Genomic DNA, 22,418 nt, shown 5'->3' on the forward strand with positions numbered 1-22,418 from the left:
CCCCTGTATGTTAGCGCCGGGCTCACCACCTTCTACAAGCTCTCTTGGTTCTTTCAGTCTGATAAATATACTGTTAAATAATACAATCATATCAACACAAACAAAATAGCCATCACTAATGTACCTTTTCATCCTTTAGCCAAAATTAGCGACCGGGTCTGCTGACAGTTCCTGCTTACTGCTATGGGTGTGTGCTTTGTGCTAAAGTTAGCTGCTGTTAGCCGTTAAATAAGGGTCTGTCACCGCGGAGCAGCACGCGTTGGCAGAGCTACTGTATGAGAGGTCAACAAATCTTTATCTATTGATAAGAATGCTAAAAGTTGTCCACTGGTGCAACAGGCAGTGGTGTGCACATTCACACTTCACAAGAGGTAGCTTAAAGTTCAGTTCACGCTAATTAAAATTGACTAGTTCAGGTTCATAGTTTACAGTTTGAATCTGGAAGTTCACAGTCCCAAAAATAAGCTAGTTTACATAGGCTGACCAAACGTCCTCTTTTGCCCGGACATGTCCACTTTTCACGTCCTGTCCGGGGCGTCCAGGGGGTGTTTATAAATTGATGATAATGTCCGGTTTTCCTTGTGTGTATGTGTATGTGTATGTGTGTGTGTGTGTGTGTTAGAGTGCGGCATGGGCCGCATATCTCTGTCCGAACCCGACAGTCATTCTGTTTTGTTATGTCCGAAACCGAACCGAGCCCGACATTATTTAATTACCAAAGCACTGAGTTTGTGTCACACAGTTGTTACGGTTACAGGCTATTTAACAGGCCGGGCGTGCGCCGTGGGTCCTCCGCGGAGAGGGAGACCTCCGTGTTTGAGACGGGAGCGGGCGGTGGGAGGTCCGAGGCTTCCAGCGAGGGGAGAGGTAGAAATATAACAAAATAAGATAAAATAGGAAAAACCTGTCTCCCTCTTTTATTTTATTTTCAGCGTTTAATCAAGGCGGAGGCGGGCGGCTGGAGGTCCGAGACTTCCAGCGAGGGGAGAGGTAGAAACAAACAGCCAATGTGTGTCTGTGTGTGTTATGTTCAGGTGTTGTCACGTAAATAACAGTGCCCAAGCAATAAACAGGACAGACAATAGGATTTTATTTATTTTTACACTACATTTTCACTGAAAGCTGACCGAATCCGACCCGAGCCCGAATACAATTTATACATTTTTGACCGAACCCGGCCCGACCCGTCGGGACCCGTCGGGCTTGGATCGGGTAGCCACACTCTAGTGTGTGTATGTGTCCCCTATCTATAGGGGCCTATCTGAATTTCTGTCTTTGAGAGATATTATTTTGTAATATAACTGAATTTTCTATCCATACATATAAACTTTAAATATATTAAAATTATAAGGCATCTTTGAGTAAACTGTGAGTATCACTTAAGTAGGCTATCTCGTGGCCGGGCCGAGTGTCCTCTTTTTTGGAAATCACAATATGGTCACCCTAAGTTTACATTCATGTCTTCTGTTTTTTTAAATGAAATAAAAAGTCCTGTGATCATCATGCACTCGCAGATAGTTTCCAAAACTGTTCTGATGCTTCAGCTCGATGTGTCATTTCAAATTTATCGCTGATGTGGCTGACATTCGGACTTGTAGGTGAAGATTCATCCAGGTCATGGGGATCTTATGTGCTATTTCAGAGGCAACTGGACTTGTATGAGTTACTTCAAGATGTAGAATTGAAGAAGCCTCTTGGATGAAAGGCGAAACATCTTCAAGAAGCTCAAGCAAGTCCAGTTGCCTACGATATAGCCCTTAAGACATTTAGACTTGTTTTTCTGACCCATATATGCATATAAATGTGAGATTTTTTTTTCAATGGAATCTGTAATTTACTAATTTGTTCCTAAAACTTTTTTTTTAAAATATCGATATAAACTTCCTTCAGCAGTACTGGTAGCTGCATAGTCTGCTGTTTTGTTGGCATGTCGGGTGCCATAAATCCTCTGGTGCCATGAAACGAGCATCGCTAGCTGTTGCATTAAAGGTTACATTAAAGTTCATATGCTGCAAACTGATGCCGTCACTTCACCTTTCACCAGAAATTGAGGATGCTCAATAAAAGCACTCTTTTAGCACGTTCATGTACAACACTGACAACGGGAAATAAGTGCGATGTCAATCAAGCACATCCACACAGACCTAGGAAGAGATGTAATTAGGCAAAGTCAGTAAAAACACCTGTTGGGGTCTTTCATGGGTGTTTAGGGCACTTCTCTACAGTATGAATGTATAAACAAATGAAAAGCTGTTAAAGTTAATTGGCTGTTGGTTGTTTGTCAACTTCTGCTGTCATCGTTCGTCGCAATCGTACAGTAGTTGCGTCTAATGCAGAAACCTGCTCCTGACTCCACTAAGGAAAGTCTTTCTACCGGAGGAGTGAGTTAAACTGCTGCTTTCTATTCTGTCAACAATAACTCAAACAGGATATGAAATGTTAACGGCGTAAAAAAGAAACCAGTTTAGCTAAGCTTCACTGTTAGTATTGGTCCCAAAAGGGAATTGATCAGAATTGGCAGAGAAATGCACATTCAACAGTGTCTTCAGGCTTTAGAGAAATGGATTATCCCGTATTTCCCTCTGCAGCATGCCCTCTGCTTCTCTGGTGTGTTTGCATTTTCTTCTAAGCACAAATCAAGCCATGTTTTTTGCCAATTTGTGTGTGTGGTTGTGTGTGTGTTTGTCTTTGGATAGCAGACAGCTAAATCATTTCTTTTTCCTTTTTTTTCTCTACTACCTCTCTCTCTACGGGGAAAGCAGGCTAGTTTGATCTTTGAAGCTTAAAACAATATTTTATTAAAAGCAGGAGGCAGCGTATATAGATGAAGAAAATATGGTTTGGGACATAAATAATGTGGTCCGAGGGAAAAGGTTGTAAGTTTATGATGCAATTTGATAGACATAGAAGTCTGGGTCAGATTCATAAAGCGCCTTTGGATAAAATAAACTCACCATCATTTTCACAGGAGCAATACCCAGTGCACCAGGGTCAAACCTTGGCGTGTATAGGAAACTTATTTGACATACACGTAGAGTGTGTTCAAATGTTGAACATTAGAAAGACTAAGGCATTGCAATTATCGGGTTACTGTCCTTTGTGACTGTGTTGTAACACCTCATTTCTGTTCTGGCTAAATTAGATAAGTATCCCGTCTGGATCACAGCGATGTTCGTTTGTTGTTTTTAAATCTTTTCAGTGCTCAAAGTGCATTTGCCTCTTTTCGTCTCTACAGTTTATCGCTCAGTAAACCCAATCCGGTGTCTCTGATGTCTGTGAATCTAACACTTCTGTGTGTGTGTTTTTGTGTTTGTGCACATTGCAGCTGGCAACGTGGGACCCAGTTCATGGCTTGAACGGCACGCTGACAGACAGGAAATTGGAAAATAATATGAGAGGAGTGGTGCTAAGAGTCGTCACTGTTCTGGTGAGTATAGCTGACCTGTGTTTTTATTTCTGTATGCATGGAGTTTTTTTTATCACTGTGATTTCTGAAAAAAAAAAAAAAAAAGACCAGTTTCAGTGTTCCCTGTTTGAAAATCATCCTGCTGTTCGCTCTGAAGAATCAAAGACGGACTGTTGTGACGACTGCTGGCATGTCAGACTTCAGCCTTTTGCTCTATTGTAAATCCGTCCTTTTGTCTAGTTTTCTGGCCATCATTCAGCTCGGTCTCTGCAGAGATGTAGAGACGGACAGGCTGAGAGCTTGTGCGAGGGAAAGGAAAATGGCAGACAAACATTCATGAGACAAAGGCGAAACACAAAGAAAAAGTAACAAGGTGAACTCGCTAATGGACCAAGCTGTCATCATTTCATTAGCATCCATCTTGACATTTGACAGCTAGATGATAGAGACCGTTGGAGTCCTGATGATAGTGAGACTCCAGCTCTTTCTGTCTCGCCTGCAGCATCGATTTGAGTACATCCCATGAGTGCTTTAAAGATTCACTGCTGTAAATTCTTCATATCCCGTCTTTGAAGTGAGAGGCAGAGAAGAAAGAGATAATGCCAGACATCTTTGTGGCTATCTTTTTTTCTTTCTCATTTTTTTTTCTAGTCTTTGATTTCCATCATCCTTAAAGGGGAAAAGAGCAGGGATTGTGTTTTTGAATGTCGCCCTTTTTCCCATCAATGGTGTAGGGTGGCTCGTATAGGTGTATGTACACATCTATTATTCTTTTTACCCTTCATGTTCTGTATCTCCGGTTGTGTAAATGTGTGTGTTACCCGAGATGACTGATCATCATGAGGGCCTAAAGACAGAAATAGATAGAAATAGAGTGAGGTGTCCAGGGTGCTGCCCGGATGTACTGTTTTCTCTTTACGTGAGAATGGTTGGAGGGCAAATCCTGATTGTGCGTGAGTGTTTGTGTGTGTAAGTGTGTGTGCATGATGTGGAGGTTTCCAAAGGGACCTTTGGAACAGATTGTTCTGTGGTGCCCTTGGCTTTTTATGCTCTCTGCCTTTTTTTTTCTGTCTGTAAGGTGCGATGGTCTCATACCCTCATGCCCTGAGACATGCTGAAACAAACAAGCGTGTGTGTGTGTGTGAACATTCACACGTGCACTTGAACACATTAACCTGTAAAAGCATCTGTTCGTTCAATTCTCTCTTCCAGACTGTTGAATAGTTATTGATTTGTTAATTAGTGATGAGATCATACCGCTATTAGGGCTAGTGACTCGACATCAATGCTATTGATTGGCTGAGGCGATATTGATTATTAAATGGATGTTACCAAGGAATGACTACATCACTACAATTATGTGTTCACGGTCCTCTACAGGGGTTAGTAGAGTATACATTCTGATCACAAGTGTGACCGAAATTGATATTTTACAGCTAAGAATTTAATTAGATGCTTTTAAACGCTTACATTTCAATGATGTGTTCTAGACAGGAAGTTGATTTCTTTAGATGTGACACTCTGAAGGTGCGAAATCAGGTGGCCTTTAAATTACCACTCACTGACTTGCAATTTAGTTTGATTCACCTCAGCAGCTGAGTTTTCATCTTTTGCTGATTTTTTCATAATACTCAGTGCTCCTTAATTTTTGAGGGTGCACCCACATTTCTTTGGTCCTACTCCACATTTATGAGTAGCAAGATGTGAATATATACTGCAGCCCAAATATGCAGCCAAAGGCAGAAGATGTCCCTTTTTAACTTGAGTTCACATTTTTGGAGATAATGAAAGAGCGCTCAGTGTTTTCCCCAAATGAACCTCAAGTTTAACTTTGGAGGAGGATAAGGCACACAGTAAGGGCTGATTTATGGTTGTGCATACCCAGAGCCTATGCTGTAGCCTGCGCAAGTCTGTGCTGGTGTGTCTGTGTCGCTCTGTAATGACACTTTCGAAACACTACTTGACAGTTGGGTTTCTATGACACTGTGTTTAATTTCTGTGAAATGCTGTTAAGTTTGATTGATTCAAAATACACCTAGAACACACATAAAAAAAAATCTTCTCCATCATAGTTTGGTTTGGATGAGTAGAGGAATGAGTCTTTGTTGAGCTCGTCCTGTACTCTGGATACAATGGCTGGAGGTGAACAGGGTGGAGGAGGTTGCGACGGTTCTGCCTAAAATGACAGCTGACAGCAGCAGAGGAGAGAGCACATATAAATTATGCAGTAGCATCCTGATTGGCTGATAGAGATTGTGGCAAAGTTTGATTGGATAGCTATTAGAGTGGACACCCACAGTCAGCTGATTAGAGGAAGCAGTGGGAGTGGGGGGAAGAGAATTGTGAATGGATGAGCACAAAGAAAGCCTTCCTGATTGAACTTACGCTGAACTTCATTAGCATAAGCCTATGACATTTTTCTCTGCATAAATTAGCCTAGTAGCTAGCAGACTTTTCCACAATATCACAACATGCTGATGTTATTAGACCAAGTCTATGACATTTTACTTTTCATAAATCAGCCTAGTGGCTAGCGGAGTTTTCTTGTACTCATATGAAGTCAGGATAAATTTCCCACAATGCTATTTTGATAGGTTTTTATTGTCTTCACAATTATTTTTTCTCATCTCATAAAAGCTTTGTTTCCATAGCAGGAAATGGTTTTCAGCTTACTGTTCCCACGAAGTGTAGTTACATTCCCGGGAAAGTGCACATCAGGCTACAGCCCAGAACCCACGCCATATGTACGGCATCAATTCAACACAGAAGTATAAATCCCGCTTAACGGACCAATGACGATTAATAAGGCTCCATTCAGATAACGTGATGTTATGGGGTATGCCTTCATTATGTAGCAACAGTAGAGAGAAATGCAGGAAAGGTCCCTGGTCTAAGACATTGCTGTTCGTGGCTGATGTCCAAAGGGGTGCCCTGAAATGTTCACAGCAGAGAATTTACTTTCACTGTTGATATAATTGTTAGACCTGTTGAACTGTTGGAAGGATGAAGAGAAAAATCTGTGTTGCACTATCCATATTAATCACAGTGACAGAGTACTGCACTGCTTGTCTGTTTGTTTTTTGATACATATCCTCCATCTTTATCAAACACAGGCTGAAGGAAAATTCATTTTTGTAACAATAGAAATCTAATCTTCTGTAGAGACTGGCAGGGCTCTCCAAAATACATTTTACACCAATTTCTGCGACAAATCCACAGAGTGTTTTCAATATGCTCACTGCTACAAATCACCACGACACTGTCATGCCCAGCATTCCCTGGGAGGACTCTCCAAATGCCATTACTTAGTCTGTGTGGAAAATTGCTGTTCCTTGTCCCCATCATGTCTCCAAAAGCACCTGATCGGCGCTGAGACCACATGTGGTGTTTCTAGTCAAGAGGAGACAGGGGATGAAGTTGCGCCAAAGGAATTAGAATAGAGGACAGGGAGTAGGAGGGATGGGGGGAATAAGAGATGGGAGCGATATTGGAAAGACAAAGAGGAGATGGAAGAGAAGGACTGCTGGATATAGAGGGATGTGAGGTGATATTGCAAGGATGACAAGTGGGGAGTGTTGTAGCCTCGGTGGACGGATAGATGGATGGAAAGAGAAGAGGTGTCCTAGACATATGTTTAGGGAAAGCTGGGGATGCTGGGGTGTGGAAAGATGCCAAATGGTGTATATCACAGCTGGTGAGTGGCAGGGGAAAGGAAGGGACTGCAAAATATCAACAGAGAGAGAGAGGGAGAAAAGAGACGGAGGGGAGACAGATTAGCGTCACAAAGCCAGACTACATCTCAGATGATAATTTTTCGTGACAAGATTTCAGTCTGGGAACCATTGACTGAGTATCGATTGAGCCTGGCAGCTCAAAGCCAGACCAACCAGTGAGCTATGGGAAGTGTTTAGACGATTACATCACTCGTTGCCTCTCACAAAACCAAACCACAACTCTGTATTGTATTTACTTCAGATTTACTTTAAAAAACAATCTGACTGGATCGTTTCAGAGAGATCTGACAATGTTTCCCCGATAGCCACCATGTTTGACAAGCTGAGCGAGAGAAGGAAAGCCCACTGGCAGTCCAGCGGGTGATGTGTCCATCTAGTCAGGTGTACATTCATGTTGATGTCTAAGTGAAGGAGAGAACTGTCATGTACCGTACAGCCAACTTGAAATGACATCTGTGTCAAACAACCCGTGCCCTTGCCAGAGAACAGTGAGCTAAGCTGAAATCGTGGGTTGGCTCCGAGACACTAGAGAGACATGAGCTGCTTTTATGCATTCTGTACCTACAGTGCTCCATAATAGGATAAAATACCAAACATGCTTTCAGTACTTTCAAACACTCGCACCCCCACATACACACACCTACGCAGAGCTGCACATGCACAGCCTTCTATTGATTTGCCGCTGCTATTGGTTGTGTGTTCCATTATTAGCTAGCAAACGCTTGTGGGTTGGCGTGTGTGTATGCATCTACATGTGTGTGTACAGTATGGATGTGTGTACTTGTGTGCCAGGGGGTGTTTTCACTGTATACCAGAGAGCCTGTTTATTTGGAAAGCAATCAATGCACAAGGAGCAGAGCAGTTATTGGGAAAACAGAGAAAACAGAAATAGAGGAGGAGAGGTTTTTTTTAGGAACAGCTCAATTCTCTACATATGGCTTTCCATCAAACAATCAAGTGAAAACAAACTGAATACATGTTGTCATCTTTTTCTTCTTTGTTAACCCACATTTTTTTCTTTAGTCTTTGCTACTGAATTGTTCTTTTTTCCCCCAAAGGTATTAAACATATGACACGGCTCTGGACTGATTGACAGTTGCCTTTCTCGTTAGACTCCTGTTGTCCTACCCTTCAGATATTAATGTGCAATAAAGACGGAGTGAATACACTCATACAACTTTAAGCCGGAAAAGTACTGAGTGAATGATGTTCTTACACCCTCATGTGTTGGCAAAACAGTTGATAATGAAGCCTTGATATCTAAATCCCCCGCTGTGTTCACTTGTACCAAGCTAATTCTAAAAATGTCATCAAAGCTAAGGCATGATTTCTCTTAGAAATGAGCTCCCAATGTGAACATTCACCCCAGAAGTGTATTCGGAAGTACTGAGACTTGGGCAAATGGTCCATTTTGTTGTTGCTACTGTTACGAGCGGCTCGAAAGTTTCAACATAAGGAGGGACAAAACAGTTATGTGCAACAAAAATACCAGACTTACACCAAACGACTTGTAGTGGTTATTCTTGTTCCTATATATCCACTATAGTGGCTGAGAAAAAAATATATCTGATTTGAGACATCCATAAAATCCAGTGTCCACAGAGAAATTTTCCAAAAAACAAATCAGAATTTATTGTGAACAAAAAATTAATTCAACACTCAGAAGATGTAAATTTTAATCTTAAAAAATTAAACCAAGGACAGTCTCTGCACCAGGCCTTGAGGATATGAAATAGTACATCATCACAATTTATAGTGTCTGACAAACAAGCAGTATCAGCTGACACACCTACAGCTTTCCAGTACACATTAAAGGGGTTTTCTGTCACTTAAGCTACTGTTTTCCCGATATTCAGACAACCAGCTCAGAGAACATTTGCTTCTCCTCACATAACCAAATTTGGCCAAAATCATGCCAAATCATTTAGCTGAAGTCACATCAGTATAATAAGTGTATGCCTGGTCATGTACACCATATATTCACACAATAAGAGTTTATATTTCTACAAAATACTCCCACTGTTCAAAACTAAAGCCGAAATATTCCTGGTACGGCCGCTGCTATCTTGCACTGGTGACGTCATTTGGAGCCAGAGTTTGCACAGTAATGATCTCTGTTATATCGTGTTCCTGCCTGTACACCCATCCAGCTAATCACAAGCAGCACAAAAAATCGGGAGCACACCGATTGGCACACATAGCTGTCAATCCTGATGTCAAATCATCTTTCTATAGCATCAAATAACAAATTAAAACCAAACAACAAACACTTGAACAAATATCAGCGTGATAAGAACTACCTAAAATGACAGAAACCATCTTTGGGGAAAAAAAATTCTGTGTATTTTGAGTTTTTACTTTGGCTCAGTCCCTTCCATTATCATGGCAGGGATGAGCTTTATGAGCTGTACTGCAGCCATCCACCAGGGGGCGATTGAGATATTTTGGCTTCACTTTAGGGGAGCTGTCATGACGTCCATCTTTATTATACAGTATATCATTAAATATTATCCTGAGGTTTTAATCTTGACTCATGCAAATACTGAAGTTAAATGACGTGAACATTGTCAGTAATCAATAAGTGCTCTCTCCAGCCAAATTGACAAGAATATTGTCGACATATGACACCTTTTAGCTTGTGTTTCTAGAGTTATGCATTTTTGTGGACACATCGGGATTGTTAAAATGTCACATTTCTAAAAAGGGAGTTTGGTGTCATATTTTCCACCAGAATCAGGATGGGGAATAATCACAAAAGGGATCTAGTTGTAGTCTTGCAAATAGTGACTCTACAAGATCCCCAGTCTTTGCAAAATCTTATAGTCTGTGACTAAAACCTCACATTGTCTTTAGATGTGAGACGGTGTCAGGCTTTAGTCGTTTAAAAGTCTCTTCAAAGTCTTCAAGTGTATGGGAGGCGTAAGAGAACAAAGGGAAAGTTGTGTCTTGTGTCAGGGAATGAGAGAGAATGTGGGCAGAGTAAGAAGCCACTTATATAGACCCGGCCCTCATCTTCACACGGGTGCCCTCAGTCAGTCATTAGTGAGCTTCACCTAGAACACACAGACGTAGAGCAGACACACACACACACACAACAATGGCAATAACGGCACAGAATGACACAGTTCCCTTGTACAACAACATCAGCCGTGTTTTTCCTCACCGTGTTTATGTTTGTTTATAAAGGTTTAAAGTACCCACATAGGGAAGCAATCAGTGGTACTTGGGGGGTTATTCAGTATGTACGGGTGTGTGTGTGTGTGCACTGGGTGTTCCTGCCTTGATGGATGGATGCTTGTGGTGAGAGAGGGACTTGGCATTCATGTCCACTCACTGCCTAATAGCTTATTGAACAGCAGCAGCTAGCGAGGATTAGAAACCGCCAAGTTAATGCGTAGCATAGCCTGTGTGTGTGTGTGTGTGTGTGAGTGTGTTTGTGTGTGTGTGTGTGTGTGTGTGTGTGTGTGTGTGTGTGCTTAATGTGCAGCCAGTATCCAGTCAATAACATGCAGGCCCTCATAAATCTGCGAGACATATTGGCCTAAAACATTTCACTCATCAATAGGGATTTATTAAAGAAGAGAGAAAAAGAGGGGTGAGGGAGGAAGGGGAGGGCGAGACAGACAGGAGCTGAAGAGAAAACTCCTCAATGAAACACTCAAGAACAGTAAATAAAAGTAAACATCAATTTAGTTTCTTACCAGCTTCCTGCTCTCCTTGTTGAAAAATACCATGCTACTTCCTGCTCTGTGTTCACTTAATTGCCTAAAATGTCAGCGTTGTTTGATGTCATTTAACCTCAACAGGAAGCTGCCCTTTAGATGCCATGGTGATATTGATAAACAAGAGGTTCAGCCGTCCCGAGCGCATTTCAAAATGAACCAATAAAAAACAAATCTGCTGAATTGCATGGTGCGATTATTGATTTTCAACATTTTAATTCACTTGAAAATGTTAAATAGGTTATATTTAAATAAATTATTAAGCAATGTTCCCTCTGCGAATAAAAAGAAAGCTGAGTAGGGAACTTCAGGAGCCTAGCCAAAACAAAACTGAGGGGGTACATCTTATTTTTCTCCTTTAATCCCCAAAAAAAGACAGCACTTAGCTAAGAATTTTAACACATGGACAGATATTAAGTACAGCATGTCTTTGCATCAGTTTTGTCAGCAGCCAGTTTGCCTTCACAACAACAGGAGGTGGAATTATTTCTGGTCAGAGCACTGTTTTTATCTTTCACTATTTTACCATATGGGTTAAAAGGAAATATCTTTGAAATGTGCTACCAATGGAAGCAGAAATAACTGCTCAGTTAATGCACTTTAAATGAATGCTTTAAATAGTCTCCGTGTTGTTATATCTTATATTGCACTCAAGGATCAAGGACACCCATGCATGTCACAATAGAGCTGTAGGCAATCCACTTTTTAACCAAGAAAATTTGAGACTATTTTGGGGGTTTTGTCTGTAATGATAGGACAGCCATAGATAGACAGGAAAGAAGGGATAGAGAGGGGGGATAACATGCAGCAGAGGGCCACGGGTCGATGTCGAACCCAGGCCGCAGCAAAGGACTCATCCTACATGGGGCACACACTCTGCCTGGTGAGCTAGAGGTCACCCCTGTGGTACATATTTTACTTGGTGTGAGGTACTAAGCTGTGAGGCAATGGTAAAAACAGGAGTTTGTGGAAAAAGTTGAGTTTTTATTTAACCAAAAGATGCAAAAACAGTACAGACCAGGAACTTAAAAACTAGGCCTTTAAACAAGGTCAGCAAAATAGAACTATACTCAGAATAACAGCAACAACACGAAGTGTTAACTGAACAAACTGAGCTAATAAAATTAAACCTGAGGGACCATATATAGTGGCTTGGCCAAACTATGTAACCCAAATTGGGGAAAACAAAATGGACGTTTAGCTAGAGTTAATACAAAGGAAAAACGCCCAAATCCCCCCTCTGACATGGCAGTAGATGGTTTTGCCTGGTGAGCTGGCCGCAGGATTTAGCAGCTCTCTGCCCTTGGCCACGCCTTTTGCTTCTGCAGGAAGAGACCTCCCACCAGCACGGTAACTCAAACAAAGAAGAGCAAAAATGATTAATATGACAGGAAATTACTCAAGCTAACCCTACAATTTGAAAACGTGTGCACTCCATTTAAACAGTGTATGGCTAAATGACTGTGGACTTAAATTTGTACATGAATTGTTTGGGGTGTGGCTGCCTTCAAATAGAATTTACCAGTGTACTTATTAAAGTATAGGTGAGTGTGTGAACAATATTACCACTTCTGGCTTTTACTTTGTGTGGCCTTGGCCATCACACTCGGCTTTGGCCGTTTACATTTCAGAGGGTGACTAAAGCACATATTGTTGTGCAATTTAAGATTATACACAGACTCCACTGGTCCAGAACTCGGTTGGCTAAGATTAGCAGTGATGTTGATGTTACGAGTGACAGGTGTAAACAGTCTTTAGCCGTGCATGTAATGTCACATGTTCTGGTCATGTCCAAAACTATTTAATTTCTGGGATTTAGTATTAAAAACTTTTTCAACAATGCGTAGACAGCTGGTTGCCCCATCTATGTCCATGGCAGTATTTGGAGTAACTCCTCTCGATGTTAACGTAAGTAGAGCCCAAATGGACATTGTCTCTGGCCAGAAGGCTCATCCTGTGTAAATGGAAAGACTCCTCACCTCCAAAATGTGGACATTGGATTAAGGATGTTATGAATCATTTACAATTGGAGAAAATCCTTTTTTTTTTTTTTACTAAAGGATCAACTGCACACTTCTTAGCCACCTGGCAACCATTTTTTTTTTTTTTTTTTTTTTACTTTTGTAGCAAATATGGAAGCTGAAAAATTGTAATGAAACATGCTATACTCCCCTACTGATGTCACACAAGTTAATTATTTTGTCGTAATTTTTTCCCCCATTTTTTAAATTTAGTTTTGATTTTAATGTATTTTTTTAATCTTTTTTTTTTTTTTAAGTAATTTATTTATTTATAATTTCTAATTTTTCATTTCTTTATTTATTTTTCGTTCTTGTCTATTGGATTTCCTTTCGCTGGTCTGGCTTTCTCTGTTCCTGAGTTGGTGGGTGGGGTTGTCTTTTTGTCTTGTGGGTTCTGTGTTTGTTGATGCTCTGTGCATCTTTATTATCAATGAAAATACCTTAAAAAAAGAGGGGTAACTTAACCCATTTGTTACACCCAGGATGTTAATGAATGTTGAAAGTCAGGGGTGGTAATGTGGCTTTCAAGGGTAGCAATGTGTTGGTAAAAGGGAAGATTGAGATTTTTGTCTTAAAATACAAAAGACTTGATTTGTTGGTGGTAGGAAATTTTATACAAGCTGTTTTTTAAGCTTACCTTTAAGTGGCATGTTTGACAACACTAATCTGACATCTGCTTTTACTTTCAGGCTTTTAACTGATTGTTTTAAACTTAGTAATGCAAATAAGAATGTGCTGAATGTGACCTACTTGTACTGTATGCGTAATGCGGGCTCTCGCAGACATTCTCCTCTCCTTTAAGATGAACACTTGTGGTGGTATAATGACCACTTGAGTAATTGGGTGATTTAATGCTTGAATGAATGCTGTATTGATTGGATGATTGACTGACTTACTGACACGCTGATTGATCTTTGCCTTCCAGGAGGAGCCGTTTGTAATGGTGTCGGAGAACGTTCTGGGAAAACCAAAGAAGTACCAGGGCTTTTCTATTGACGTCCTCGATGCTCTGTCCAACTACCTGGGCTTTAAGTACGAGATCTACGTCGCCCCAGACCACAAATACGGCAGCTTGCAGCCTGACGGTCAATGGAACGGACTGATGGGTGAACTGGTCTTTAAGGTGAGGAGAAAATACACGCACAAACACATATGAGCACACACAAACACACACAATACAAGAACAATGAAGGGGAATATTGGAGGACAGTGATGTGGGTTGGATAAATGAGGATTTGCAGGTATACTGTGCAGGAGTTATTGGTTGCTGTTTGTAAATGCAACTTTAATACTTGCCCCCTCATCCTTACACTGCTTGTACATACGCTTCTCACCTACCCGTCTAACAGGAAGCAGGCGAACTCATTGTGCTGCTCTTATCCTCTCTTCTCCTTCAGTGCTTACCAGCTAAAGTGAAAGTGAAAGCAGACCCCAGACTCCCTCGTGTCCAAGATTTTCATAGCTTCCTCTTGTATACATGCTGCTACTACCTGATCACTACCTTTTCGTGAAGTCTTGGTCTTACCTGTACACAATTTTGGACAACCATTGCCCAAAATTAAAACATACAAACATCCTGACCACTGCAAATGAGATGAAAATAAGAAAATACAGGCATAGGGCAGAGTCTCGGCAGATTCAGACACCACCACACACTTCTAGTGGGCCATAGGTGATGATTGAGAGAGATTCTTTTGTACATTGTATTTCAGGAAAACCCTGCATAGTATGCCTTTAGGCTGTAGAGAGAATATGGAAATGGGAGTTTGTTGCTTCTCTATGCACACACACACTACTCCAATACACAAGGAGAAGAAGCACGCATGCAAGCAGACACATGCCATAGGCTTCACTTATGCAAAGTAGGACTACAGCCTCCTTTAGACTGAGTCTGCACAGTCTGGATTCCCATCATAACATTCCCACTAGAAATCATGTCACCTCAAAATTTATTCTCATTTTAGTATGAGGTATGTTCACTCAGCGTTTGCCTATTTGCGTTTCTGTCAGCACTGTGTCCAAGATTTTTGTAGCTTCCACTTGTATACATGCTGCTACTACCTGATCACTACTTTTTCATAAAGTCTAGGTCTTACCTGCACACAGTTTTGGGCTTGGGGCTAGCCACCATTGCCCAAAATTAAAACGTAGAAACATCCTGACCACTGCAAAAGAAGAAAATACAGGCATAGGGCAGAGTCTCGGCAGATTCAGACACCACTGCACACTTCTAGTGGGTCATAGGTGATGATTGAGAGGGATTCTTTTGTGTGAGTCTATACATTGTTTTTAGAAAAAATCCTGCACAGTATGCCTTCAAGCTGTGGAGAGAATATAGAAATGAGAGTTTGTTGCTTATCTTTGCACACACACCACTTCAATGCACAAGAAGAAGAAGCATGCATGCAAGCAGACACATGCCATAGGCTTCACTTATGCAAAGTAGAACTATAGCCTCCTTTAGATTGAGCTTGTACAGTCTGGAGTCCCATCATAACATTCCCACTTGAAATCATGTCACTTCAAAAGCAAATATTGCATTAGGCTACCATAGAGCTGACTTTAACTTCTTTAAATTGGAGAGAGAAATTCAGACACTCATTCACTAACTATTGCAACATGTAGTCTGAAGTGGACATGAGAGAGGCTGACCTCAAAAATTCAGAGATGTCATGTTGCATACGGGTGAAAACAGCGGCTTTCTGATAATTTGACTAGCTTCAAGTAGCTTCGAGTATCTGATGCATAACTTCTGACAGACACAACTGCCTCAGTGAAAAGTTGAAAAGTGGCGGTGACATTTTTCAACTGGCTGTGAAGCTGTGAATGTGGATTTTACAAAGATGGAGCGGTTTACAGTTTGAGGGGAATGCAAAGGCCTTAGCTTTACCATAGCGGTCATAGATTGCAGGTTACTTGAGGTAACTCCTCCATTAGCACAAAGCGCATCACTTTCACTGCTGCATAACAAACTCGCAAATCAATCTTTTATTCTGCCAGTTTTATTGCCCTCAATTTAGATGCTGAAGCTGTCTCTTGTCTGACTGTCTATTCAGCTTTTCCAGCAGCCATTGGCAAACACAAGTGAATATTGGAGATTATTTTGTCAAAGTACTGAATATGTTTGATAATGTGATCCATCTGTTCATAGCCGCAGAAAGAAAGTAAGCAGCAGAGACACAGACCACAAGGAAAGGGATCTTTCATCTTTACTACACAGCCAATTTTGGGATCAATATCTCTATAAAAAAGTTGAATAAGTAGCAGCACATGCAATATTTTTGTACTCATTACAAGAAGCATCTGAATATACTGAATAGCTCATGGTTTCTGAGCCCTTCACTCTTCCACTGGGGCCTTGGTTGCTTAAAACATTCATTGAGTGTTGTCATGTGGGGGCCCGCCAACAATAAGCCTTGAGCTCACCTCTGTTTCTTACAGTCACGCCATTCTTTTTTCCCCAAAATAATTTATGGACTGCTAAAATGGGATGCAACAAGGCCAAGGCAGTAATAACAACAACGGGGCTTTTTTCCATTCAGTACCAGAACTATAGAGGGGCAATAGAGGTTGGTGTAAGTTTGCCTTAAGCAATTGACTGATCCCAAGTCCCACTTCATGTAGTTACTGTTGCCAGGTTAGAGAAGCTTGGCCAAAAGAGACGTAGCAATTCCAGTTCTGTTTAGCGTGTGTAGCAATGTTTATTAAATAGTGTCATGTGCATCAGGCAGTATCTTCAAGAAACAGACAGCAAGGACTACGGTATGCGATGGAGGGACATATTCACAGTGATATTGTGTATAGCCAACTAAATAACACCAAAAGTTACTTTGGCGCTGCAGGTAATGTTAGCCCCACAGAGATAATATAATAAAAGAAAGGTTAGCGTTGAACTTTTATGGCAAATGATGATCAACCTATTTGGCAGAAGAAAACATTGGCATTTTACGTTTCTGCGCACTTTTTATTTATATCATATCAATGCTCCTAAAAAGACGTAACATATGAGCTGTATTTGTCATCAGGCAGTGGGGAGCAAGGTGGTTGGTGCGTCACCTAGATGAGAAAGCTGCCAAGCTGCAGACTAATGTAATGGACCTTTGCTGTGTTTCCATCTGTGTTTTTCAATCCACTTTCGAGGCTCCACAAATGGGTGTTTTGTAGCAACCCATCGACAAGACCACTGTTCCCTCTAAGGTGTTCTTCTCCTAATATGTCCTGTGAATGATGAAATGTTTGACTTTAACAGTGAACGTGAACGCACCCCATTGTGGGCGTTTGTCTATGCAATGAGTGACAGGTGACAATGTACTGTCAGTCAGTGATGATTAAAAAAAAAAAAAAGCCCCACCAGGCTTCCCAGCCAATCCTGCCACGGCTGTGTAGCTTGACAGCCAATCAATGGCATTATGTCGAGAAGCCGCTGTTGGCGCATTTGTTTTGTTGTTAGCCATTAGCAATGCAGCTATGGCTAAAGGCGACGGCTCTGGCACTTTATCCTCTGCAAGAAAAAACGCACGTCGTTCAAGTTGGAGTGGCTGTCGGAGTATATTCAAACTGGGAACGAGGAGCGGACGCCACCTGTGAAGCTCGGCGACATTTTTTCTTTTTCAACTGATATTGGAGTTGTTTGCAAGACGTGCAGTGAAGCGAAAGTTCAAGGCGAGTTTTCAGAGGGGAAAGTGTGGAGTGAGTGCAAACTAGACTACCTTAAGCGACACGTTGGAAGAAAAGGACATTTACATGCTGTGGATATTGTAAGAACTGTCACGTAAGAATTACAGCATACAATTATGCAAACACACACACACACAGAATATGTATGCACATACACTGTACACACCTACATAATTACAGCATAACGTTACACATTTTGATATTTTTCTACACTGTAAAAACTTTTCATCCAGTACAGCACTGTCTGTAGCCGTAGTGCTGCTACAATTTTAGTTTATGTTTACATGCACTATTTGCACTGCCTGGCCACTAATATTTTTGCTAGGAAAATGTTTTCACCAAATACAGTGGCACTGTCTGTAGTAGTACAACAGCAGTTTAAGTTTACATTTAATTGTGTGCTCTAGTATATTTTATTTGTTGCAGTTTAGAGGCCTAGAGTACTTGGCAGTTACTAGGACTATTGTATATTCTTACAATTTAAAATCTACTCTGTTATCAAGCATACTTCTGTGCCAAGAAAGAGTTGATGTTATTGTTACTTATTTTGTATTCCAAAGAATGGTTTGCTCTTTGTGTAGGCATTACTTTCTCTTAAGTATTTCCATGTGGAGGTAGTGTGTAGGCGTCAGATGTCGCCCACAGTCGCTCAAGTAGTCACTCAGGGAAGGTGAATGCCTGCTCAGGAGTTTTAAAAATTAGAGGGAACATTGGACAAGACATGATCTTTTCCGAACCATAATCTGGTGCCAAAACCGAACCACTTTCCATTCTGAATGGACCACAAGTGACTTGCAAACGTGTCAAGTTTGTAAAAGACAAATTTTACTATTAAGCACAGCGAATTTCTGGCACAGAGGTTTTATTTTGAAGTGCCATTTCCTGCTGTAGAGTGAGTGACTAATGGACAGCTGTTTGACAGAGACAGAAGACTAGCTCAACGACATGGCCTATAGGGCTGCAACGATTAGTCGACTAATCGATGACTAATCAACTATTAAAATAATCGGTGACTATTTTAGTAGTCGACTAATCGGTTTGAGTCATTTTTCATAGAAAAGTACTATAAAAGAACCCCAGAATAATCTTATTGCAGCCTCTTATGTTCAAATATTGGCAGCTTTACACACTCTCCCATGACGGTGAACTAAAACCCTTTGGCGTGAGTATGAAACAAGACATTAGATGACATCATTTTGGGGTTTGGAAGAGACAGACCGACATTCAACAACATTTTAACACATTTTTTGATAAAATGATTAGTCGACTAATCGAAGAAATAATCGACAGATTAGTCGACAATGAAAATAATCGTTAGTTGCAGCCCTAATGGCCAAACGCAAGTATGATGCTGAATACATTAAACTGTGTGGACCTTGAACTAATGACTAAGGAGAAATCTGGATCCGATGGCTGGACCAGTTGGGAACCACTGCTCTACATAATGACTTGCAAATGTATGATATCTGTGGTTTGCAGAAAAGTTTAATGCCAACATTTTCCCTGGCAGCTGGGTGGCAATAATTCATGTCAACTTAAAAATCTGTCATACCTATCTTTCCTTCTCCAAATCTCTTCAGCATTGCCACAGAAATAAGGAGGAAGCATGCCAGGCTGGTGCTGGCAATGAGACATTACGCCAGCTAGCTATATATTCGCTAGACAGTTAGCATGTATTTGTTAGCTGTGGCTGAAACTTAAGATGCGACTTTGTACAATGTAATCTGGCTGTGACGATAGTGACAGTCCCTCAGCCACATCTCAAATCATCTTCAAAATTCTGTTTTCTTAGAAACACAGAAGAGCCTAGCACGTAGGATATCTGGGTGTAACAGAAAAGCGTAAAGCTGGCCGAGGCTCTGTCATTTGCTCAACTGTGATTGGAGCACTGAATTTAAAGAGGCAGGACTGTTGTGTTTCCCATCCTGGTTGGCACCAACTGATGACATATTTCGCGGACCGTCTTTGTCTGTGCGTTGTCACCTTTCAGGTAGCCAAACCGCTTTCCAACTATTGACGTGGTGAAACCTTTCCACAATTGTGTCAGCTTTTGAGGATAACGCGAGCTGTTCTTTAGCTTCACCGCTGCTTTGCTCCTCACTTGTGCTCATTTTCCCCTCTTTTCGTAACATCCACGCAACTTTCAATTCAGACTCAGCTCGGCACAAACTTTGCATTGAAAAATAGGCGTGTACAATTTGTGCTTTCCCAACACTGCACATTGACTGACAGCTGTTAACTTATGCTGCGGGACACGCTGTTTCGATCTATCTACGTCTAAAGGTAAAACTGACCAAAGTTTATCATCGTCACCGACATACATGTTATTGTGATCCTATTGTGAGATCGTTTTATCGCTCAGCCCTGCTCAAGACAATGATTTGACAATAAAAAAACAATAGTAGCAATAAAGACTGAGCTGGTCTTTAATTAACATTTCCAACTATGTATATGTGTTTGTGCAAGTGAATGCTCATATCTGTATGTGTGTGTACAATGCCCTTTGATGTCTTCCTGGAATTGCACTAAGCTGCTGCATATTTTGTTCATTCTTCATAGGTCAAGGATGTTTTTTTTATTAGCAGCAATGTTCTCTCTGAAATTTCCCTTCATTATTTCCTTTTTGCTTTGTGTTAGGCTTGAAAATTAGTTCAACACCAGGCTCTCCTTCCCTTGACCTTGTATACTTGTGTGTGTGTTCAGCCTTTGTATTCCCCCACAGATCCAACAGCTTACAAAATGATAGAGAAATGCTTTGAGCACAATGCATATTTATGTGTACACAGACAAGCACAGGCTGTAAATAAACCGAGCATTTTGTTTTCCCCATCAGTCAGCAACAAGGTTTATCTCTCCAAAAACCCAATTATACCAGATAATTATTACCCAGAGTGCTCTCTGGAAGTTTCCATGTTGACTGACCACAGCAGTCAGCACAGCGATTCATCTCTTTTCTCTCACACACACACACACACACACACACACACACACACACACACACACACACACACAGACTTGTATGCATATCGTTGTGTTGTCTCAACCAACAGGCATCCTGCAGGGCTTCTCCTAATATTCTTCTTATGCAGTGTAAGTGACAATTTCTGCACATTTAAGCATTTTGTTTCCTCACTCAACTGTGAAATTAGCCGATTTTTTTTATTTATTTATTTTTTGCCTACAGTGGATTGAAATTTTTGTTTTTGTGTGTGTGTGGGAATATGGATGTGGTAAGCATGCAAGCGTGTGTTAAGTGTGCAATCAGTGTATGTGTGAGTCCAGTGGCTGTAGGGCTTTGCGTTCCTCTACAAAATCACCTAACTTATTACAATAAGTTGTTTCTTGTAAATTAAATCTGATTATCTATAGAGTTTATATATTATATGCATTCTCTAGCATTAGCGTTCAAACATACATGTGCACAACAGCATCTTAAATCCTTATTTTACAAGCAGATGTCTACAGCTGCTCGCCAAGCACTGGGGACTGAAAACATTTTAATTAGCCATTACTGTTTTTTGCATTTAAGCTGAGCTTATCCTATTTTTCTTGGCAGACATACTCACTGACAGCTTTTTTTTTTTTTTTTCCAACTTCAAGTCCTTACACGTAAATAATTAAAGCAGCCATTTGTTGTCTCTTAAAATTCCAAGAATTCCAGATGATGAGAAAAGCTTTGAATGCTTTGAATAAATGAACAATTCAAATGCACATCAGAAGATGCCCAGTCCATGCTGCGTGTTACAGCGGGCTTACGAGAAATTCTTACTGACAGCACACAGGCAAAACAGAGCACAAAACACATAATAAGAATTAACTCTCTCTGACATCAGTCTTATTTTTCAGTCTCCATTTCATACCAAGACAACTCATAATATTGAACAAACTTTGAAGATCATTGTCAGTTCCTTTAATGAGAAATGCGTTAGCTGCATTTAGTGTGCTATCTGTTGAATTAAAAAGTTTAACCCAATGTATCCTTGCTTAATTTCCATTCACTAAAAAACTGTAGATACATTGTTTCAGTAAATTCTGGTGCTGACTGGCGAGGATAACAGGATGCAGAATTATTATGAGACAATGGAAAGCAGTCAACCCTCATCGTAGCAGGTTACAAAGGAGTCACACTCAGACTAAGGGTGGGCGACATGGCCCTAAAATCATATCATGATATTTCAGGGTATTTTTGTGATAGCGATATTCTTCACGATATGACAAATGTTAGTAATGTAGTTTTACTGCTAATTCAAAAGTTTGCCTTCATATATTCAGTAAAAACTAAACAAAAATGATCTCTAATTTCTTTAGTTCATAAACAACAACAGTAACTCAGAGTGAGATTCAGATTCTGTATACAATGTTAACAGTTCAACAAAATAAAATCTACCACAAATTACACATTTAAACAGCTCCCAAATACAGAAAATGTATCCTGGGATCTATATATGTAAATCAACAGGTGATTTCATTCTTTTAGTAAAACCCCAAATGATTGAGTTGTTTTGTTTCCCACCTGGACCTTTATGCTCTGCCATTTCTCCTTTAATCATCACTGTAATCTGTGAAAGGCTGTTATGACACCAGAACTTAAGCACATTCACATATATGTAGTTTTTATGTTGAGTCGCGAGCATCACGTGTCACGTAGGTTTACATCACCAAAGGTTTGTGACAAAATCCCTTGACGACACCAGCTCCCGTGTGCGCACAGTGAGACAGGAGAGGCAGAGACACTGTGCTGCTGCCAGAGGAGCCGCTGAATGAGTTCCTTCTGAGCGGTGACTGTCTGAGAAGTCTGGGGCTGTTCATAAAACATTCAGGACGCCCAGGCCTAACGATATCACAGTTTATTCCACGC

The 22,418-nt window shown here is 40.8% G+C and overlaps 1 protein-coding gene across 1 annotated transcript in view; it reads left to right on the top strand.

The window, feature by feature from the left end:
- Nucleotides 1–22,418, top strand: part of grid2 (glutamate receptor, ionotropic, delta 2) — a 703,051-nt gene that overhangs the window by 537,357 nt on the left and 143,276 nt on the right. The window contains exons 9-10 of the mRNA XM_050052029.1: nt 3,326–3,427; nt 13,809–14,006. Coding sequence (XP_049907986.1) covers nt 3,326–3,427; nt 13,809–14,006 — 300 coding nt within the window. The remainder of the gene's footprint in view (nt 1–3,325; nt 3,428–13,808; nt 14,007–22,418) is intronic.

This window comes from Epinephelus moara, chromosome 8 (genome assembly GCF_006386435.1).
Source record: "Epinephelus moara isolate mb chromosome 8, YSFRI_EMoa_1.0, whole genome shotgun sequence".
NCBI lineage: Eukaryota > Metazoa > Chordata > Actinopteri > Perciformes > Serranidae > Epinephelus > Epinephelus moara.